At 47.1% G+C, this 18,967-nt stretch overlaps 1 protein-coding gene across 1 annotated transcript in view; it reads left to right on the top strand.

Annotated features, from left to right (window-relative positions):
* Window positions 1-18,967, top strand: part of KIF2C (kinesin family member 2C) — a 31,747-nt gene that overhangs the window by 4,269 nt on the left and 8,511 nt on the right. The window contains 15 exon segments of the mRNA XM_077450761.1: window positions 1,518-1,622; window positions 3,392-3,461; window positions 5,301-5,321; window positions 7,931-8,022; window positions 10,185-10,266; window positions 10,269-10,331; window positions 11,503-11,603; window positions 11,825-11,920; window positions 13,389-13,443; window positions 13,524-13,686; window positions 14,845-14,935; window positions 15,237-15,300; window positions 17,013-17,104; window positions 18,161-18,303; window positions 18,726-18,930. Of these exon segments, the coding sequence (XP_077306887.1) occupies window positions 1,518-1,622; window positions 3,392-3,461; window positions 5,301-5,321; window positions 7,931-8,022; window positions 10,185-10,266; window positions 10,269-10,331; window positions 11,503-11,603; window positions 11,825-11,920; window positions 13,389-13,443; window positions 13,524-13,686; window positions 14,845-14,935; window positions 15,237-15,300; window positions 17,013-17,104; window positions 18,161-18,303; window positions 18,726-18,930 (1,443 nt within the window).

Here is an 18,967-nt window from a genome sequence, read left to right as displayed (position 1 = left end):
TCCCTCTCCCTCTCCCTCTCCCTCTCCCCTCTCCCTCTCCCTCTCCCTCTCCCTCTCCCTCTCCCTCTCCCTCTCCCTCTCCCTCTCCCTCTCCCTCTCTCTCTCTCTCTCCCTCCCCTAGCTCCGAAGCGGCAGCCATCTTTCTACACCCAGGCGTTTACAATGTGATCACTTGTAAACAAACCGGCGTCATGAGATGACGCCGGTTTCTCTGTACTGATCTGGGGAGAGGTCGGATGGAAGCAGCCATCCCTCCATACCCACCTGATACTCTGCCAGCCAATACTCTCAAGGTTATCCAAAGGATTAATTAGCTAATGGAAAAAAAAACACTAGATTCATTAAAAATAAAAAATAATCGGATAGTCGTTGACTAATCGATGGATTAGTTGCAGCTCTACAATCCACTTAGGTTCACCTGAGAGCTTCGAGGAACTTTTGCCTGCTATACCCTCCTGGGGCCCCCAGAGTATCGCCCTACAGTACGTTTTCTCGTGTCGTCTGACAGCTTCCAATGTCTTTATTTTAGTCCTGTGTTGTCCCTCTGTGATGCCAAATGGGAAGCTGTGCCTGGCAAGTAAAGGGTTAACTATGTTCACATTTTATCTCTTCCCCTTCCCCCGGGGAGCGCTGTTCAACACATTGTCACCTCTCATTAAACATCCAATTGTTGGCCTTTTTTTTTTTTTTTTTTTTCCCAGTTATGACTTGATTGGGTCTCATGTTGCAGCACCCACCCTTGCGCCCCCCCCGCTATTTCTGTACAAGGCGCCCCAAGCGGGTGACTCCGGGATGGTGGGAAGATTGGGGATTGGGATGGGTGTCGGTACAGGCGCTGGCTGGCGGCAGGGAACGCGGGGCGAAGCTTTCCTGAAATAACTGGAGGTAATCCAACACCTTCCCCAGCAGCCGGCAATCATCCGATTAGAGATTTACTAAGATTAGCTGCTGGGAAGTGAGGATGAGCGGGCAGTGCGGGGCTGTGCACACACACCGGGGGGACCTGCTGACACGGGGCCGTGACTCTGCGCCCCTCCTGAGGATTTACCTCCGATCAGCCGGACTCTGCTCATCGCACCCCTCCCCATTCCCCCGCTGTGCTGGGGGGATTTAACGTTTGCTCGGTTTAATGTAACTTTTTTAATTTTTTTTTTTTATCTGCTATAAAGAAATGAGGTAAGTACACCTAAAATCTGCACTAAAAGTATCATCCAAAATATGTCTTAAAGGACCCATCCACAAAAACCTGATATTTCAATGCTTAGTACCCCCCCCCCCCCCTCTATCTCTATTGGTAAGTTCCTAGGCCTGTTTACCTGCTGTGCCCATTATGAGGGGTTCCCACCATCCCTGTGCTGAGTTCCTGGATCTGTATACTCGGTGTGGTCTGTGAGGGGGGGGGGGTTGGGGGTCCAGCCTGAAACACCCTCCGTATTGATAATCTCCAGAGATGGGCTCTAACAGTCTATTGTAATGTACGGTCGGCCGCGGTCTGAGCTCTGATCCTCTGATTGCAGATCTTGTTTGCGGATGTGGTGGCGGTGAACCCCGAACTGCTGGAAGCTGCATATGATCCCCCGAGTAAGGAGAATATGCCCCCACAGAGGAACATGGCTACACAGGTAAGTGGGGGGGGGGGGGGGGGGTGGGGGGGGTTGGGTTTGCTGCCTTATTGGGCTTTGCACATCTTCCACGCTGCTGAGCACCTCCCTCTGCAGTAAAAACTTAAAAAAAAAAATCTTCCACTCCTAGTCCCCAGTGCCTGAAACATGTAAGGTAGATGGCTGCTGATTCAGATAGCAGTGTTCTATGCCTGGTTCAGCAATGGGGCGCTCTGCCATTGTAACCCTTCCCAGACTACAGAAAACTAAAGTTCTGGTGGGAGTTGAGCTTTAAAGTGAAATTGCAGCCTAAACTGAACTTGTCTTAAAACTGTCCCCTTCCCCCTCCTAATCCCCTGTGGTGACTAATCTGTGTAAGACAGTTGTTTATACCTATTGTCAGGCTGCTTCAGTCTAGTCATGTGATTTCCCCCCCCCCCCTGCTGCAGGGGGGAGAGGAGAGCTGACAACGGTTGGGGTGATGTCACATGATCTGCCTCTCCTGTGTCAGCAAGCAGCAGCTGCAGGGGAGAAGAGGGAGCACTGAGAATAGATGGGGCATTTTGTCAGCTATGGGTGATGTCACCACTCCAGTTGCGTGATCCGGCTCTCCTGTGTCAGCCAGCTGCAGGGGAAAGGAGGGAGCGCTAACAACTTATGGGCTATTGAAGCCTATGGGTGATGTCGCTGCTCCAGGCTTTACCAGCCATTGTCGGTGCTCTCTACTCTCCCCTGCAGCTGCTGCTGGCTGACACAGATCATATGACTGGCTGGTGATGTCATCTGTAGGCTTCAATGGCTGAACTGTCAGCGTGTCCTCCTTTCCCCTGCAGCCGCCCTGGGGTGATCACATGATTAGGCTGAAGTATTTCTTTGACACAGGTAAGTCAGGATAGATGTTATGGGGGGGGGGGGGGGGGGTTGTAAGACTAGTTGGTTTTTCCGGAGTGCTACTTTAATGGACTAATGGTGGAGGTATGCGCTTCACTTTTTATTCAATCCAATAAGAATTTTCTTAATGAATTTGTTTGGGTTCAATCGAGCGGCGCCGATTGGCCGCACTGGAAACTTGCTAACGGTCGTTAATCAGCAGCACTGAGGCGATTGGGTCAGAAATGAGATCGCATTTCGAACAACTGGATTGAGGTCGCATGGAGGAAAGTTTATCGCTGATCTCCCCGATATCAACTGAAATCTATGAATTGCTACTATTGGGAGAGATTAATATCAATCCGTCATTTATTGGAAGCGTTTATGGCCACCATGAGACCCCTAAAAGTAGATCTCGCAATCTTCCAATGGATGGCTGTTCTGGGGTCTCTGGTTCTTACTGGTTCCAGTGGTCCCCGGGACAGAGGGGCGACTCCTCTTAATTGGGGGGGGGGGGGGGGGGGGGGAACAGACAGCAATACTAACTCCCCCCCCCCCCCCCCCCCAAAAAAAAGTTGATAAATTCATGTCTCCAAAGTCGCACAATTTCCATTGCGACTTTACACTCCAATGGATCAGTCCTCTAAAGTCGCACCAAAGTAGTGCAGGCACTGTAACGCACTTGAACAGGCGCCATTTAAAAGAATGGCTTGTGATTTGTCATGTGACTTTTGTCCTAAGTCATGTGACAAATCGCACAAAGGGGCATTCCTGGAATGTTGCCCCTTCCCACCCTTGGTGGGAGTTTTGAGTGGCGCTGGTATAATGGTGTGTTGGTATTTACTTTTTATATAAAAATGTTTTTTTTTTTTTTTTTTTTTTTTTTATATTGTAAACCTTTATTTGTATTTTCCCACCAGCAAAGTCAAAGACGCAAAACCTCCTCCAGAATTCCTGACTGACTAAAGAAGGTGAGATCTGCGGCCATCGGTTGCCGCCATTTCTCTGTATTGATGTTAGTTTTGGCTGTAGGCCGATTGTTTGGGAAAAGCACAGATCGATCGTCTACTATGGAGGGCAGAGCAGACATCTGGATCTAATAGACCCCATATCTCTCTATAAAGAGGACCTGTCACGGCTCGTGCTATCACAAGGGATGTCCATGGCTTCTGATGGCAATATAAGTGATTTTAAAACGGCGCTCGCGGGTGAAGGTCGAACGCACGCATTAGTCCTGTATGCGTATGGAAACTGCACCATGTGAGGTATCGCCGCAAACCTCAGAGCAATAATTCTAGTGCCAGACCTCCTGTGTGTCACACTAAACTGGTCACCTGTAAAGGCTTTAAACGCGTTGCCTATGGGGATTAGTTTGGCGACGGCAAACTTCAAAGCATCACCTACAGGTCACAGCTTGGAGTTCTCATTTAAATAATGGCCCTGCAACCATTGCTGTCACACCGGGGTCCTTGTTCAGAGCCCCGTGCATGTACAGTGCACTCTTCTGTAACCGCTGCTCATTGATGGAATAAGGGGGGGTACACTGTGCATGCGCAGAGTTCTGAACAAGGATGGCAGTAGCCCAGTGATTGGGATTGGGGTTGAGCATCCCAACAGACAGATATGTGGTCTATTGTCTATTGCTGTGAGGTGGTGGCCTTCCTCCCAATGTCACCATGGGGAGGTGGTGACCACCCTCTGTCACCATAAATATGGGGGGGGGTCATTGAGGTGCTGACCCTCTGTCACCTTTTTTTTGATTGGGGGTCATTGAGGTGCAGACCCTCTGTCACCTTTTTTTTGATTGGGGGTCATTGAGGTGCAGACCCTCCTCCGATGTCACCGTGAACAGGGGGGGAGGGGGGGGGGGGTCGGTGCCCGCTCTCCCTGGGTCTGATGTAACGAAGGGTGTGGAGCCCTCGTGTGTCTGGCAGCGATCTCGTCCTGGGAGGTTATAAATAGATTCCTGATTTCCTTTCCATACAAGCCGACTCGGCTGGTTGTCTATTTTCAGGTGTTTTACGGCTGAAATGTAATCTATTGAGGAAGTGTCACTGGCCCAAGTCCCGTCTGGGGGGGGGGGGTCAGAGGACTTGTCCTGCTATAGATGTACTTGAGGGGGGGGGGGGGGGCGGTTGTCGCTCATGGCAACCGTCCTGCTGCTAGATAAAGGGTGAAGTCTTGTTCCTATGGAGACCGCCATCATTTTTGCTCTGATGGGTTCCGGCTTTATCCTTCAGTCCCAGCACTGCAGACTGGAGGTCCTTTCACACCATCCTGCACGTCCGCTTACTGCAGTGCATGGAAAACGCATGTTGTGTATTGGTGCATTTCACTTGCATTATTTTATACACGGTGAGTTGAAGTGGCGGTCCGGGGGGGGGTGGGGTGTGCGAATGGCACACACAGCCTACTGGTATGAATTTGGCTAACATTCTGCTGAATTCTCATGACGATATTATTAGTTCCTCAGATTTGCTCTGGAATAGAACAGCACAATCGCTATGTAGGAAGCAGCTCTCGAATATGTAAATAAATACAACTCCTTCTCCTTTTTCTTATAATAAATGCAAATTTTATACAAGGGTTTATTGAAGTGCACGGCTTCAGGGGTTAACCTAACTACTTGCTTGGAGCGCCCCCACAGCTGCAGGCGGTAGTAGGTACTGCACCTATAATGGTCTTATCACCTGTAATGTACAAAGTGAGTGTCAGGCGGGGAGATCACATTACATGACTGAATTGTGAATTTTTCATGATGGACAACGGAGCCTAATCTGCCCTCCACTCTTTATATTCCTGAAGTGACGACACCGAACCCTGTTGTAGCGGAGAGTGCAGCTCAGACAGGTAACGGGGGGGGGGGCGGCTGCCTTCTCCCATCACCCTTTTCACCCTGCCGCAGCTTATCCAGAGCCCCTCCACCCTGTACATAGAGCCGTGGGCACTGAGCAGGCTCCTCCGTCATCGGGTTCTCCATGGTGGAGGCAGCCATTGTCAGCTCAGCCCATTATAGTTCACACCGGAGGGGCATGTATGAAAACTGGGAGCACGGGAGGGGCTTCCCCATAGCAGTCAGTGTTCTCCTGTGACAGCATGGTGGCTCAGTGGGGTCCCCTCTCAGCACTGGGGTCTCTGGACTTCCACCTGTTACCAGACGTGTCCACGTATGTATGTTGTGCTATAGTGATGTCAGACATTGCAAGATCCTGGTATAGACTGATGTGACTGTGGGGGAGGGGACATTGGAGTGTAAGCTCCTCTGTACAGAGACTCATGTGATTGGTGGCTCAGTGTTCTCTGTACAACACTGCAGTATATGTCAGAACTATATAAATGTGTGTGGACATTAGATTGTAAGCTCCTAGTACAGGGACTGATGTGACTGGCTCAGTGTTCTCTGGTATGTCAGATAAAGGTGTGTGTGTGTGTGTGTGTGTGTGTCAGAGTGTCAGAGTGTAACCTCTGCTGTAGGGCTCTATAATCCAAGCAGTTGAGTACGGTGTGTGTGTGGGGGGGGGGGGCTTTTTATGAATATTTTTTTTTACTTGTTCTTGATGGTCGGTGACATTCCCAGCTCTTCTATTGGCTGTTCCACCAGCCATGTCACATCTGTACAGGAAATGGGGGTTCTGGATAATTGACAACTCCTAGGCAATTTTATAATGCACAATATTCACTTTATACTTTTTTTTTTTTTTTTTTTCTCATTTTAACTCAAAGAGCAATTTGATACAAAGTGCTTTAATCCAAATCGGTCCAGATCTCGATGTGCTGTAGATGCATCGCTGAAAAAAGAGCTTTCTGGATTGGTTAAGGTTAAACTATTACTTTGCACATTTAAAGAAGAACTCTGCATTGGCCACAAAATTAGATTTCATGTGGATGGGCCGGTAACGGGCTCCCTCTGTGAGTAGTCTGCATCTGATTCCTCCCCTCCGGGTCCCGACGGGGTTTGCAGCACTGCATGAGTAAAACTGATGCTGCATCTGCGCCCCCATCCCCCATACCGGCGCACAAGGAGCAAACAATCCTTCCAAAGTGAAAATTTCTGATATTAAGCGGAGTCTTCTTTAGCGTGAATCTGAGGACAGGAATGGGGCGGCGGCCATTATGGACTTGGTTTCAAAGGCTGTTGATCCTTGGCTCAATATCTGGACATGTAGTCCCCATACACATGAACATTCAGCCCCCTCGGTGCATTTAGGCTTCAGAATTTGGATGCGGGTGGACTGTCCAGTACCGCTGGTGGCAGCCTGTGTGTAAGTAAAAAAAAATAAAATCTGTGGCTGGATCGCGCACCTCGCGGGCATGAAGGTTTAGAGCAGTATGCATGGAATGAAGCAAGTCTGCATTCATCCTTGGGGGACATTCTGCCCTAACCTTGGTACCGCTAGGGTGTACTGTCCAGGTGCAGCACCGAATGGCGCACATGTGCCCGCACTTTAACACTGGAGCCTCATGCATTGGAGCTGAATGCCTGGTGTGTATGGGAAATGGGCACCAGCTGCATGTTTGCTGAAGGTAATCTGTTTCCTACATAGAGAAGGAAAGATGAGGGTGATGGCCCTGGAGCCTGAATCTTTAAAATCTCCTCCGTGGTGACGGCTCCCATATTCCTGTCCTCGGTGGTTGGCCTTAAGGCGGGTCTCCGCGTCTGCATATAAATCCACCACAATGATCACTGAAAAAGCTTATGGCTCAATCACACTGCTGCACCGGGAGAGGGACTGCTGCACCTTAATTCCTAACAATTTCTAAATGGGCTTTCTACAATTCACAGAATACTAACTGTGACTTGGATGCAGAGCAGCCTCAGCAGCACGACGGCCGGAGCATCCAGAGACCTCTAATGGTGGGGGCAGGAATGACGGGGGGGCGGGGGGAGGGGGTGGTCCACCACTGCATGCATTGTGGGTAGATAACTGCCCCCACTTCCCCACAGAGGAAACCAGGATGTAAAAAAGTGACCTTTATTGGCTTCCACTGCTTGGAACTTCTGGGCTATAATATCCATCCAAACGATCCCGAGCAACTGTGGCCAATATTCCTCATTCTACCTCCCCTGCCCCCTTCTTTGTTTTTGACTGCTTGTGTTTGTAGGACTTCCATGCTGTCCTATAGTCATTATATTATGGAGTTCTAAGAACAGCTAATGTATTTCCCCCCTTTGGGGGTGGACATGTATATTCCTCTGTGGGGATGTGATGGGTGACCAGACTTGCACCCAAGCTCTGCTGGACAAGTGTTTTGAGAACAAATACTTTGCTGAAAATCTCACACGCCAGCTGGCTTTTTTTTATTTTTAAGAAAATACCCCAAAATCTGGTGCTGGCTGTTCTGGTCGTGGTGCAGCTGCCGGCTCTGTGGCACACAGGATTCAGGCTTGGGCTGGACCTTTCGGGTTGTGATTTATTTTTATTTTTTTTCTTCTCGTAACTTGACGCCACCTTTTTCAGCCCTTCGAAGTCGTTCTATCCGGATGTCCGCAATTCCTGAAACCCGTCCGATCGACCTGGATATGGAGGTGGAGCCTGTGCCCCAACCAGCTGTGCAGCAGAGTGTAACTTAATTGTGAGTATCCTTAGTTTAGTGGGGTGCGGGGCGTGATGTGGGGGTGTTTTCCGTGCAGATGGTTGTATAAATGCTGCAATGAGAAGGGCTTCCTATGAGACCCCAATGTAGAAAACAATATAGCGGGCGTGGCACTACCTACAGATTGGAAAGTGCTATTCATATACTGTGGCTAATATCATACCAAAAATAAACCTTATAGTGTAAATGTAACTAGAGGCCGGCCGATATTTGCTGTTTTTTAATTAATCCGGCATCGGCCGATTGTGCTGATAAAAAGGCCAATTAGAACTACAGCGCGACTTGCAAATGACTTCTGTAATAGAAGTGAGTGTAAGTTGTCTGAGTCTTCAGTGAAGCGACTTTCCTCCTCTCTGGGCTCTGCCAAGAAAAGAGCAAAGATGCAATGTTTACACTTCTGAATGGACTCAACTCGCTGTGTAGAGATCTGTTTCACCATTTAAAGACTAAATCTTTTCTGACACTTCTTGCTTACAAGTAAAAATCCTGTTTCTGCCGGAAAATCACTTGGAACCCCCAAAAATTTTATATATAATTTTTTTTTTTTTTTGCAGAGATTCTAGGGAATAAAATAGCGGTTGTTGCAATATTTTGTCACACGGCATTTGCGCAGAGGTCTTTCAAACAAATTTTTTTTGGGGAAAAAAAAATACATGAATTAAAAAATAAATAAAACTGAAGTTGGTTAAAAAAAAAATTTTTTTGACTACCTGTGTGTATATATAAATGTATATCTAAACTAATACATATAAGTAAACTGGAGGTTTGTTTTTGTTTAATAAATGTAAATTTTCTGTATCACTTATTAAAGTGGGGTACCCCCTAAAAAAAAAAAATTAAAAGTCAGCAGCTACAAATACTGCAGCTGCTGGCTTTTAATAATCGGACACTTACCTGCCCCAGGGTCCAGCGATGCGGGGGAACGAAGCCCCCCTCGCTCCCCGCTCCGCTCGCGGCGCCGTCATGCATACTGTGGGCACCCGGCTGTGGCTTCACAGCCGGGCACCCACTGCGCGTGCGCGAGCGGCGCAGGGCGCCGTGATACGCCGTACAGTCACCTGGGACACGTGACAGGTCCCAGGTGAATGTGCGGCGCGAGGGGAAGTGATGTCACCAGCCCGGGCAATGAAGAAGGCAGACTACGAGGGACCCCCTAGCAACCGGTATTTAGAGGTGAGTAAAAATTTTTTTTTTTGCCAATTTTTTTTTGATTTTTTTTTTTTAAGAATTTTAAGTAGTTTTATTTTTTGGGGGCAACACCACTTTAAGGCTGCTTTCACACTGGGGCGGGCAGGCGTTGATGGTAAAACGCTGCTAATGGGGTGCATATAATCCAGCTAGCGGCCGAGGAAGAGGTTAAATGCGCCATGAAGCGCTGCTGCCAAATCGCATTGCATGCGCTTCAGCAGTGGTGCCAATTCATATCAATGCGTAGGAGTGGTGCAGAAGCAGTATACACCACTCCAAAGGTGCTGCTTGCAGGACTTATTTTTTTTTTTCCCATCCTGCCAGTGCATCGCCTCAGTGTGAACGCATTCGGGCTTTCACACAGACTGCAGGGGAGCCGTTTTGCAGGCGCTATTTTTAGCCCTAAAAGTGCCTGAAAAACGCCCCAGTGGGAAAGGTGTCTGTTAGATTTTATGAGATGGGGGGGGGGGGGGGTGAAATCGGCATCACATCGGCCGCCGTGATTTCTAAATATCGGCATTGACCAGAGAAAAACCCGTATCGGTCGACCCCCTAATCTACACACATCCAAGTAAATTCTACAAAAAATTTACATGAACCGTCATAAATACACTGAACTTGATTGGTAACTAGTGATCTCAGTGATTCAGCTTGGCGTTTGAATAAACAAGTCCAGATAATCGGTCCTTTTTTCATATGTTGAAATGCTGTAAACCAAAATGCTGTAACAACACGATCAAAATCAAAGTGCCCTAGTGCTCCAATATCACATCCACTGAATAGTGCTCATGTAGGTGTGTACATATAGTCTGTTCATTCAATGTCTACGATAGTTATATCAATCTTCTCCTCTTTTCTCTGCACTTTTTGTATAACAAGCCTGTTCTTGTAACCCGGGGGCTCTCTGGTCTGGGGGCACCCTCCAGGCAGGCTCATGGTAGTGAAAAAATGTTTTATTCTTCCTCAGCTATCCGAACGAGATCCACAAAATACAGCAGTATCGGAGAGAGCCGTTATTGCCACGAGTGAATGAAATGGTGGAAGAGTCAGTGTCCTCTACTGCAAAGAGCAACGCAGGTGAGCTGTCCAGGAAGGCTGATTGGCTGTCGGGGAGCAAAAAAAAAAAGTTTTATTGTTAATGTGAGATGTGAAGAAAACTCCAATCGAGCTCCTTGTATCTCTGTGGGGGGGGGGCTCATTCAGAAGTCTGCAGGATTCCCTATACATGTAGGCATTGCCTCCATGTGTTGGCATTTAAAATGTCTGGTACCACATTGCATGTTTGTTACCCTAACAGGAAAGTGCCATCTGCTTTAAAGTGGTTGTAAACCCTTACAACACACTTTGACCTACAGGTAAGCTAGATTATGGCTTACCTGTAGGTCCAAGAAATATCTCCTAAACCTACACGGTTTAGGAGACATTTGCGAAAGACGGGCACGCGTCTACGGCGCATGTGACTTTAGACAGCGGCGCACTGATCTGGGACCGTCAACAGCGATATGCTGCGCGTAGCGGCTCCCTGCGCATGCGCGGGAGTGACGTCATCGCGGCTTCGCCGAATGACATCGCGTGGAGCAGCGAGACCCCACCAAGAAGATGGATGCGCCAGACTACAGGGAACAGCGGTGATTTGGGCTGGCTCCTGTGTCGGGTAAGTGACACATAATGGACTGCGATGCATAGTAGTCCATTATGCTTTACCTGTGCAGGAATGAAAGAGGAAGTAAACTCATCAGGGTTTACTTCCTCTTTAAGGGATTGGGATCTGTTTTTTTAATTTTTTTTCATTTTGGGGCGGCGGGGTGTAACACTTTAAGCACAGTGCTTGTGCTTTTTAATCTGCCCCCCTCTAATAAAACCTCCTTGAATCTGCCATCTGTACAGACCATAAGCAGGTTACTGTGGTCAGAGTGCGACCCTCCGTCATACGCTCCCCGCCCCCCCCCCCCACAGAAGACTTCAATCGAAGCTGTAAAGCCGCTGCGAGTCACCGTGACCATCCTGAAGACTGATCAAATTTTGTATTTAGAATGTTTGTGTGGGTTTTTTTTACTACTTGCATAGTGTGCTATGCCAGTCTCTAATAGAGGGGCTGGCATAGTCTTGTATAAACTGGGTAACGAACCCTCTAAAGTTTCCGAAACCGAACTGGATCACGCTGTCACTGGCTGGTATTGAATTGGGTAATGATCACATGACTTTTTTTTTTTTTTTTTTTTTTTTTTTTTTTTTTTTTTATACTCAGCCAGAAGAAAGTCCAACATAGTGAAAGAGATGGAGAAAATGAAGACTAAAAGGCAAGAACAGAGAGCTCAGAACTCGGAGATGAGGACCAAGCGAACGCAGGTTTGTTTATGGACCTTGGTGGGTGGGTGTCGCTTTTTTGTGTTTACAAGCCCCCTTTACCCAAAAAGTTACTGAATATGTTGCTGAAGTTGAACTTCAATTCTCCAGCATCTACCCAATGCTAAAATATCAGCCTTTGGTTGACGTGACATGACTTGGGAGATGATGCTCCTACATGCAGCTGATATTTGTCGAATGATTAATGTTATGTCTGTATACAGGATTGTGACACAAGCGCACCCAACTGGGAGTTTGGGAAGATGATCAAGGAATTCCGATCCACCCTGGACTGCCACAGAATCAGCATGACCGACGCGGTAAGAAGCCAAAATGTCCTATGGCTACATTGTAGCATGACTGCGCAATGTCATTCAAAGTGACAATGCTGAAATGTTGGTGGGTGGAGTGCCCAGTATTGAGGCAGTTATAAATTCAGACGTTTCTGTTATTATAGGGTGCTAAGTGTAGATTAACAAGAGAAAAAAATGTATTTAAACTGTATTAGCAGGCTGCAATTTAAGAGATCCATCCAAAAGTGGAACTTCCGCTTATGCTACCTTTCCTAAGGCTGAACAGGGACTCGTTTTGACAGGTCCCCTTCCCCCGCTTCCAGGAGACGGGACACAGCCCAGTCTACTGGAAGTTTGCCCCCCCCGCGCCTGGCCAATTGTAAAGCGCAGGCCCTTTGCATATGCACATTAACGAACAATCAGTGAAGCCGAAAGCTGCAGACTTTTTTTTTTTTTTTTTTTTTTTTATTTTTTTTTTTTTCCCCCATGCGGCACCTCTTTAAATGGGGGGGGGGGGGGGGGTAAAAAATCAGTTACAAATGCTATAGCTGCTGACTTTCAATATTGGGGCACTTGCCTGTCCAGGCATCCAGTGGTGCCATCACCTGGGCCAATTCTTCAATCGGCTATCCAGCGCCACCATCTTGACTAGGGGGAAACCAGCAGTGAAGCATTGCGGCTTCCTACAGCTCACACACGAAGCGCACTTCACTTTATCAATGGGCTGCAGTCTTATAGGACTTGTGAAGTGTCCTAGAACCTAGGGGGAGTGGATGGGGTGTGAACTTCCGACTCAGTTCACTCAGCCCCTCCCCCCCCCCCCCCCCCACCCCCAAAGGTGCCAAATGTGGGGGGGGGGGGGGGAATGCAGACGAGTGGTTTATTTGGGTAGTTTGAAAGATTACCCCTTACAGACGGATACAAATATCGTTGGTGTCCCGTTGGCTCTACCAAGTAGACTTGGATTGGTGCAGACAACCTTTTCAGATGGAAAGTCAATAAGCTAAAGGAACCCTAGAAACCTCTGGGGAACACTTTGCTTCAACAGAACTCTGGCTGATCAAGAGGGGAGAAGGATACGTTTTGTAGAGATGTTCTCTTGGTAGGACTGATGGCCAGTGTATGGTTTCTTTATATCAATAGGCTGCTCCTCAGCCCACAGTGGAGACCTTGGGTAAGAATTTGGAGGAAAAAAATTACCTGACCATTCAACCAAGACATTCCTCTGACACTTGGACTTCTAGGACTGTATATAAAGGATAGTGGTGTTCAAAAGCCTCCTGTGTCTGCCCCCCCGCTGGGTGCTGGCCCTTTTTTAGGAGCAAGTCCCGCTCTTCATCCACACAATATTAAATTCAGGACCTGTGACTGACTCCTCTACCACGAGCTGTACATGAGATCATGGAATGAGCCTTGTCAGGATAGGAAGCAATGACTGGTCTGTGATCTGGTGTGTTTTTGGAGTATATTTCCTGATGACGTCTCTTCTCTGCAGGCTGAGGAACATCGTATCTGCGTGTGTGTGCGGAAGAGGCCTCTCAACAAGCAAGGTAGGCTAAATTCTCCCACCCCTCTAGGAATAGCAGTCTTACTCTTCAAGATGACTTTTTTTATTTTTTTCCTCCTGTAGAGCTAGCCAAGAAGGAGTTTGATATCGTATCTGTCCCTAGTAAAAGTCTGGTTCTGGTACATGAGCCCAAACTCAAAGTGGACCTCACAAAGTATCTAGAGAACCAGGCCTTCCGCTTTGACTACACCTTCGATGAGACGAGCGCCAACGACATGGTGTACAGGTACCCGTCCAGCCTCGGATCTTTTTATAATGTATCTCAGACTGACTTGTCTTACGGGTCACAAGTTACTATTCTCCTATATGCAAAATATTTTACAAGAACACCCAAATTTTATAGAATCGGAAATCAAAATGGATAAAAAATTGGGACAAACCAATCAAAAAATAGAGGTGACCGAAAACAATATTGAATAAAAAAATAGTGGGTTTAAATTGCTCCTCTCCCCCCCCCAAACTCAGGGAAACACCGTACTCGGGGGCGGACTGACCATTGTGCCACTCGGGCACTGCCCGAGGGCCCTGAGCCACTAGGCGGCCCCATCAGGGTTGCCAGCCTCAGTAAAACCAGGGACAGTATGTAAAAATCTCTTTTACATCTGTCTCTGAAATGTCCCTTACTGACATCCTTTTGGTCTAAAAATCCCAAATTATAGCTGCTCCGCCTCTCCAGTACCCTTTCAGCCAATAGAAACGTGTACTGTGTGGCCCCATAATCTCCTATTGCCCGGGGGCCCCATGAGTTGTCAGTCCCATCCCTGACCGGACTATAATCTATTTTAGATTGTTCTGCACAATTGGTACATGTGAAATTATAAATTTAGTGTTGTTTTTTTTTTTTTTTTTTTTTTTTTCTTGATCATTGGGTTTTCGTGTGTGGGGTGGGGGCAGGGGGTTGTGCTTTCTTTTTTTTTTTTTTTTCTTTTTTTTTTTTTTTCAGTAAATATATTTTTAATACAACCATGGTCTTCTGCAGATGTGACCTCCCTTGGTAGGAATTCTCCTTCCAAGCCTCCCATTCCCTTTATTTATTTTTTTTATTTTTTTCACATGGACTGTACCATATTTTTGTGATTGGTTGTGCAACTTTTTTTATTTTTTTGGTGGCTATATACTGATTATCAGTTAGCAGTAGATCCTGACTTTGTTGCCTCGATCGCTAGACCTTCACATGTAAACAATGCCAGAAAATTGCTTGGGACCCCCAAACACTTAAGCAGAAGCCCTAGAGAATAAAATGGTGGATTTTGCATTTTGTCAAGCTATTTGCGCAGTGGGTTTTTCAAATTTTTTTTTTTTTCCCCCTCACTAACCCACACCCCATAATATGACATATTTGTATCTGTTAGGCTAAGTCGTCACCCTTTTCTCTGGTCACCAGGTTTACAGCCCGGCCTCTGGTCCAGGCCATATTTGAAGGAGGGAAGGCCACGTGTTTTGCATACGGTCAAACAGGAAGTGGTAAAACCCACGTAAGTAAATTGTTATACGCTAAACACTTGCACTATTCTATGCAGGGTTTTTTTTTTTTTTTTTTTTTTTTTTATAATGAAAATGTAAACTTCAAGAGATCCATTATTTGGATAATTAAAAATTGCTAAAAACAATGTAAGAAAAAAAGCCAGAGAATTGCGGTTGGAAGCACAAACTTAAATTGCTTTTGACTGTCGGGCATGTGGGATGTAGCAGGGGGAGAACCTGCTGATTGGGTTTTATAGAAACTTTGCTGCTCAGTCATAGTACATACAGACTGTTCACTGATTTGTATTGCAGACGATGGGTGGCGACTTCCTGGGGAAAAGTCAGAATGTTACAAAAGGAATCTACGCTTTTGCATGTAAGTATTTATTTTGCACGGCTTCTTTGATTTTCTTCTCTAATGGGGTCTGTCTGGTCAACACTTCTGAAGAATGCAGGGGGCATTATTTTAGTAATTTGGTCACATGATATCAAAGTGCTTATGGGGCTACCAATGTCTGTAAGAACATTGGCAATGGTGGTCGATATGGATGAATGGTTTTGGGGACTCGTAAAGGCTAAGCCCCCTTTAAAATGTAACTCTTTGCAGTAAATTCACAGTAAAAACACCTGTGATCAGTGGCTGTCGGGCTCCTGCAGACTTTCTCCAGCTCTGTTCCTGTACATGCTTTCAGTTGGGCCCCTTTCACACTTGTACGTCATGCCATGCAACTTTACAATCCCAAGTCACAGGACAAGTCGTACCCAATTTCCAATGAGTACTGTTCATGTCTGTGCGATTTCAAAGTAGTCTCTGCACTACTTTGGGCCGACTTTGATGCGACTTGAGGTCTATAGACCTCAACATTACACAGCCATTGCTTCTTCTTTTTAAAAAAATTGTGCACCTTTTTGAGGTCGCACAAGTGTGAAAAGGGGCCTTTAGAGCTGAAAGGTGTCAATGGACTCTGAATGTAGTGATTGCTGCACTTGGACTTCAAATGAACACATCTGCTGGGGTGGCAGATGGGACTTGTAATTCATTCATGTACATATTTCCAACACACCACAGATCTAAACTTTGACCATTTTGTGCAAAGTTATTTCATCACTGCAGACGAGTGTAGCATTTCACGGTACCCCTTTGTCAGGCAGCAGAAGACTGCAGGCATGCTTGACGAAGGGGCACTGCATGGCCTCGAAACGTTGCACCCTTTTGTCATGTGATCATGTTGAATAAAACAATTGGTAATTGCTGCAGCACCCACCTACTTGCCCTACTCCAGGTACCTATGCAATGGGAATTTTGTGGTGTGGGTCCCCCCTCCCCATATATATTTGTGAATGTCAGGGCTGTGGCAGCCAAAAATGTAGCCATTTCCAAAGGGAGGGGGGGGGGGGGGGTTACATTGCACCCAAAATACAGATGTAACATTGAACAAAAAAGGTGGAGTTTTTTCCTAATGTTGATGAATTGCGTGTTGCTGTTTGCAGGTGGAAGGGTTTGTTGGTTGGTGGTCCATCTGTGTGGGTGGGTTTTATTTATTTTTTTTATTGTGCAACTATAACTCATTCCTCCAGCTGCCCCATAGATCAGCGGACGGTCCGCTCTGTGTAGTTAAGCACACACGGACCTGTCGTCCCCCTGCCCAGTGGGAATCAGGACTGGGCAGGGGGACGACAGGTCTGTCCTGCCCCCCCCCCCCCCCGAGAGGGTGGATCTGCTTTACCGAGTCCGCCCCATGTAGAAGGGCCTTGGAGGACAGAATGCAGCTCCTTCCTCAAAACTGTAAAATGAATAAGGGGTTTTTTCTAATGTTGTATAGCATCCAACTGTCCTGTGTCATGCGATTCTAAATACTATCCTCCTGGGTATTAAAGTAATCCCCCTCCCCCCCCCCCCCCCCGCCCCCTCAAAGCCTCACTGAGTCCTCTATTGATCCAGCGCTGTGCCTGGCCTCAGCAGATTCTCTCTTTTGGTCTCATAGAGCAGGGGGATCCATAAGTTGAAAAGTAGAAGCGCCAACCTCATGCCAATTATAACTTCTAACCCTCTTAGATGTGTGTGCTAAGGTTGTTATCTCTTGGCAGCTCGTGACGTCTTCCTTCTCCTCTCCCAACCCCGCTACCAGGATTTGGATCTGGAAGTGTTTGTGACGTTCTTTGAGATATATAACGGGAAGGTGAGTTGTCCAATGCATTGGGAACTGTGTACATCAGACCTGGGCAAATTTTGGCCTCTAGGCAAAATCTGGCCCTTTGGCTGTCCCCTTTTTGGCCCTCGTCTCCACTGTCAGCATACCTCTGATCCCCACTGAGGAAGCCGACTGATCTCCCGTATGGAGAGCTGCAGAAACTAGGAGAGCCTGAGGAGCTGATCGGTATAACAGGTAGGCTCCGGCCTGGTGGCATTGATTAGAACAGAGGTAGGCAACCTCAGCCCTCCAGTTTTGAAACTACAAGACCCTGACAATCACAGGCATGACTCCTCCACAGCTGGCGTGCCAAGAATACCTACCCCTGGCCTGGAAGACGTCCCCCTCACTCTGCTACCTGGCCAATTCCTTCCTTAGTGCCTTCGCACTGCAAACCCTCTCCACCTGTTCACTCCAGGTCAGGATCTGCAGCTGTCCCCGCTGTGCCCATCTCGGTCTCTCTAGTTCCATTCAGTGCTTTTTAAGGGGACATTAGACAGGCAGTGAGGAGATGTTCTATTCCCTCCTTTCCAGCTGCACTACCGCACAGCAATCGTATGCATTTGTGGCCCCCAATGCATTTAATGGGAGAGTATGACAAGTTCTGCTGCTTGTTAACCACTTAAGGACCGGAAGATTTTCCCCCTAATGTCCAGGCCTTTTTTTTTTTTTTTTGCAATGCGGCACTGCGTCGCTTTAACTGACAATTGCGTGGCCATGCGACCGCATACCGTGTGTGTGTGTGTGTGTGTGTGTATATATATATATATATATATATATATATATATATATATATATATATATATATATATATATATATATATATATATATATATATATATATATATATATATATAAAAAAAAAAATTATATTTTCCCTCACACATGGCTTTCTTTTGCGCTATAAACAAGTGACAATTTAGAGGAAACTCTTTTATTTATTTTTTTATCCAAAAAAATCAAATGTCCAAATCTTCTGCACTGTGATTTGTGTGGTTTTTCTATCGGCTTTGAATAATTGAACTCCTCTGTCTCTGTATTCAGGTATTTGATCTCCTAAACAAAAAGGCGAAGCTCCGTGTGCTGGAGGATGCTAAGCAGGAGGTGCAGGTGGTGGGGTTGATGGAGAGAGAAGTCACGTGTGCGGAGGATGTCTTTAAGATGATTGAGGTCGGCAGTGCCTGTAGGTGAGTGCCCTTTTCCCTCTTAGGCCTCGTTCTGTTGCACTCCAGCCTATGCTCGTGCTTGCACACTGATACACAGGTGTTCTGTGCATTCCCTGCATAGGCAGTTCCATTCGTGTTGATTGAGATGCAATCGCTGCTCCTGATTTGACATCAGTGTGGCTGCATGGCCTAAGGACACTCTGGGCTGTGCACCTGCATAGCTGTCAGATTGGAGGCAGCAGCTGTGTCCATGCAGCCGTTGCATCCCAATTGACATGAATGGGACAACATGCCCACACAGATGTACAGGTGTTCCGTGCATCCCATGTGAACACACTTCTGAACGTCTTTTATTGACCATATACTTCTGTGTTTGTCTCGTTTTTGGGCAAAGACCTTGCCTACAGTGATCGTCTTTATAAATTGGATTTGTTCCCCTTCAGGACTTCCGGTCAGACGTTTGCCAACAGCAGCTCCTCGCGTTCTCACGCTTGCTTGCAGATCATTCTGAGACGACGAGGGAAGCTTCACGGCAAGTTTTCCTTAGTAGACCTGGCTGGGAACGAGCGAGGTGCCGACACTGCCAGCGCAGACAGAATCACCCGTATGGAGGGGGCTGAGATCAACCGCAGTTTACTTGCCCTAAAGGTAATGTGGGGGAGGGGCTGGCATCTTTCACTGCCAA

This window comes from Lithobates pipiens, unplaced genomic scaffold (assembly GCF_037356315.1).
Source record: "Lithobates pipiens isolate NorthernLeopardFrog02 unplaced genomic scaffold, aLitPip1_a1.2 Scaffold_23, whole genome shotgun sequence".
NCBI lineage: Eukaryota > Metazoa > Chordata > Amphibia > Anura > Ranidae > Lithobates > Lithobates pipiens.
Note: the sequence above shows the minus strand (reverse complement) of the source record. Positions and strands in the feature narration are given on the sequence as shown.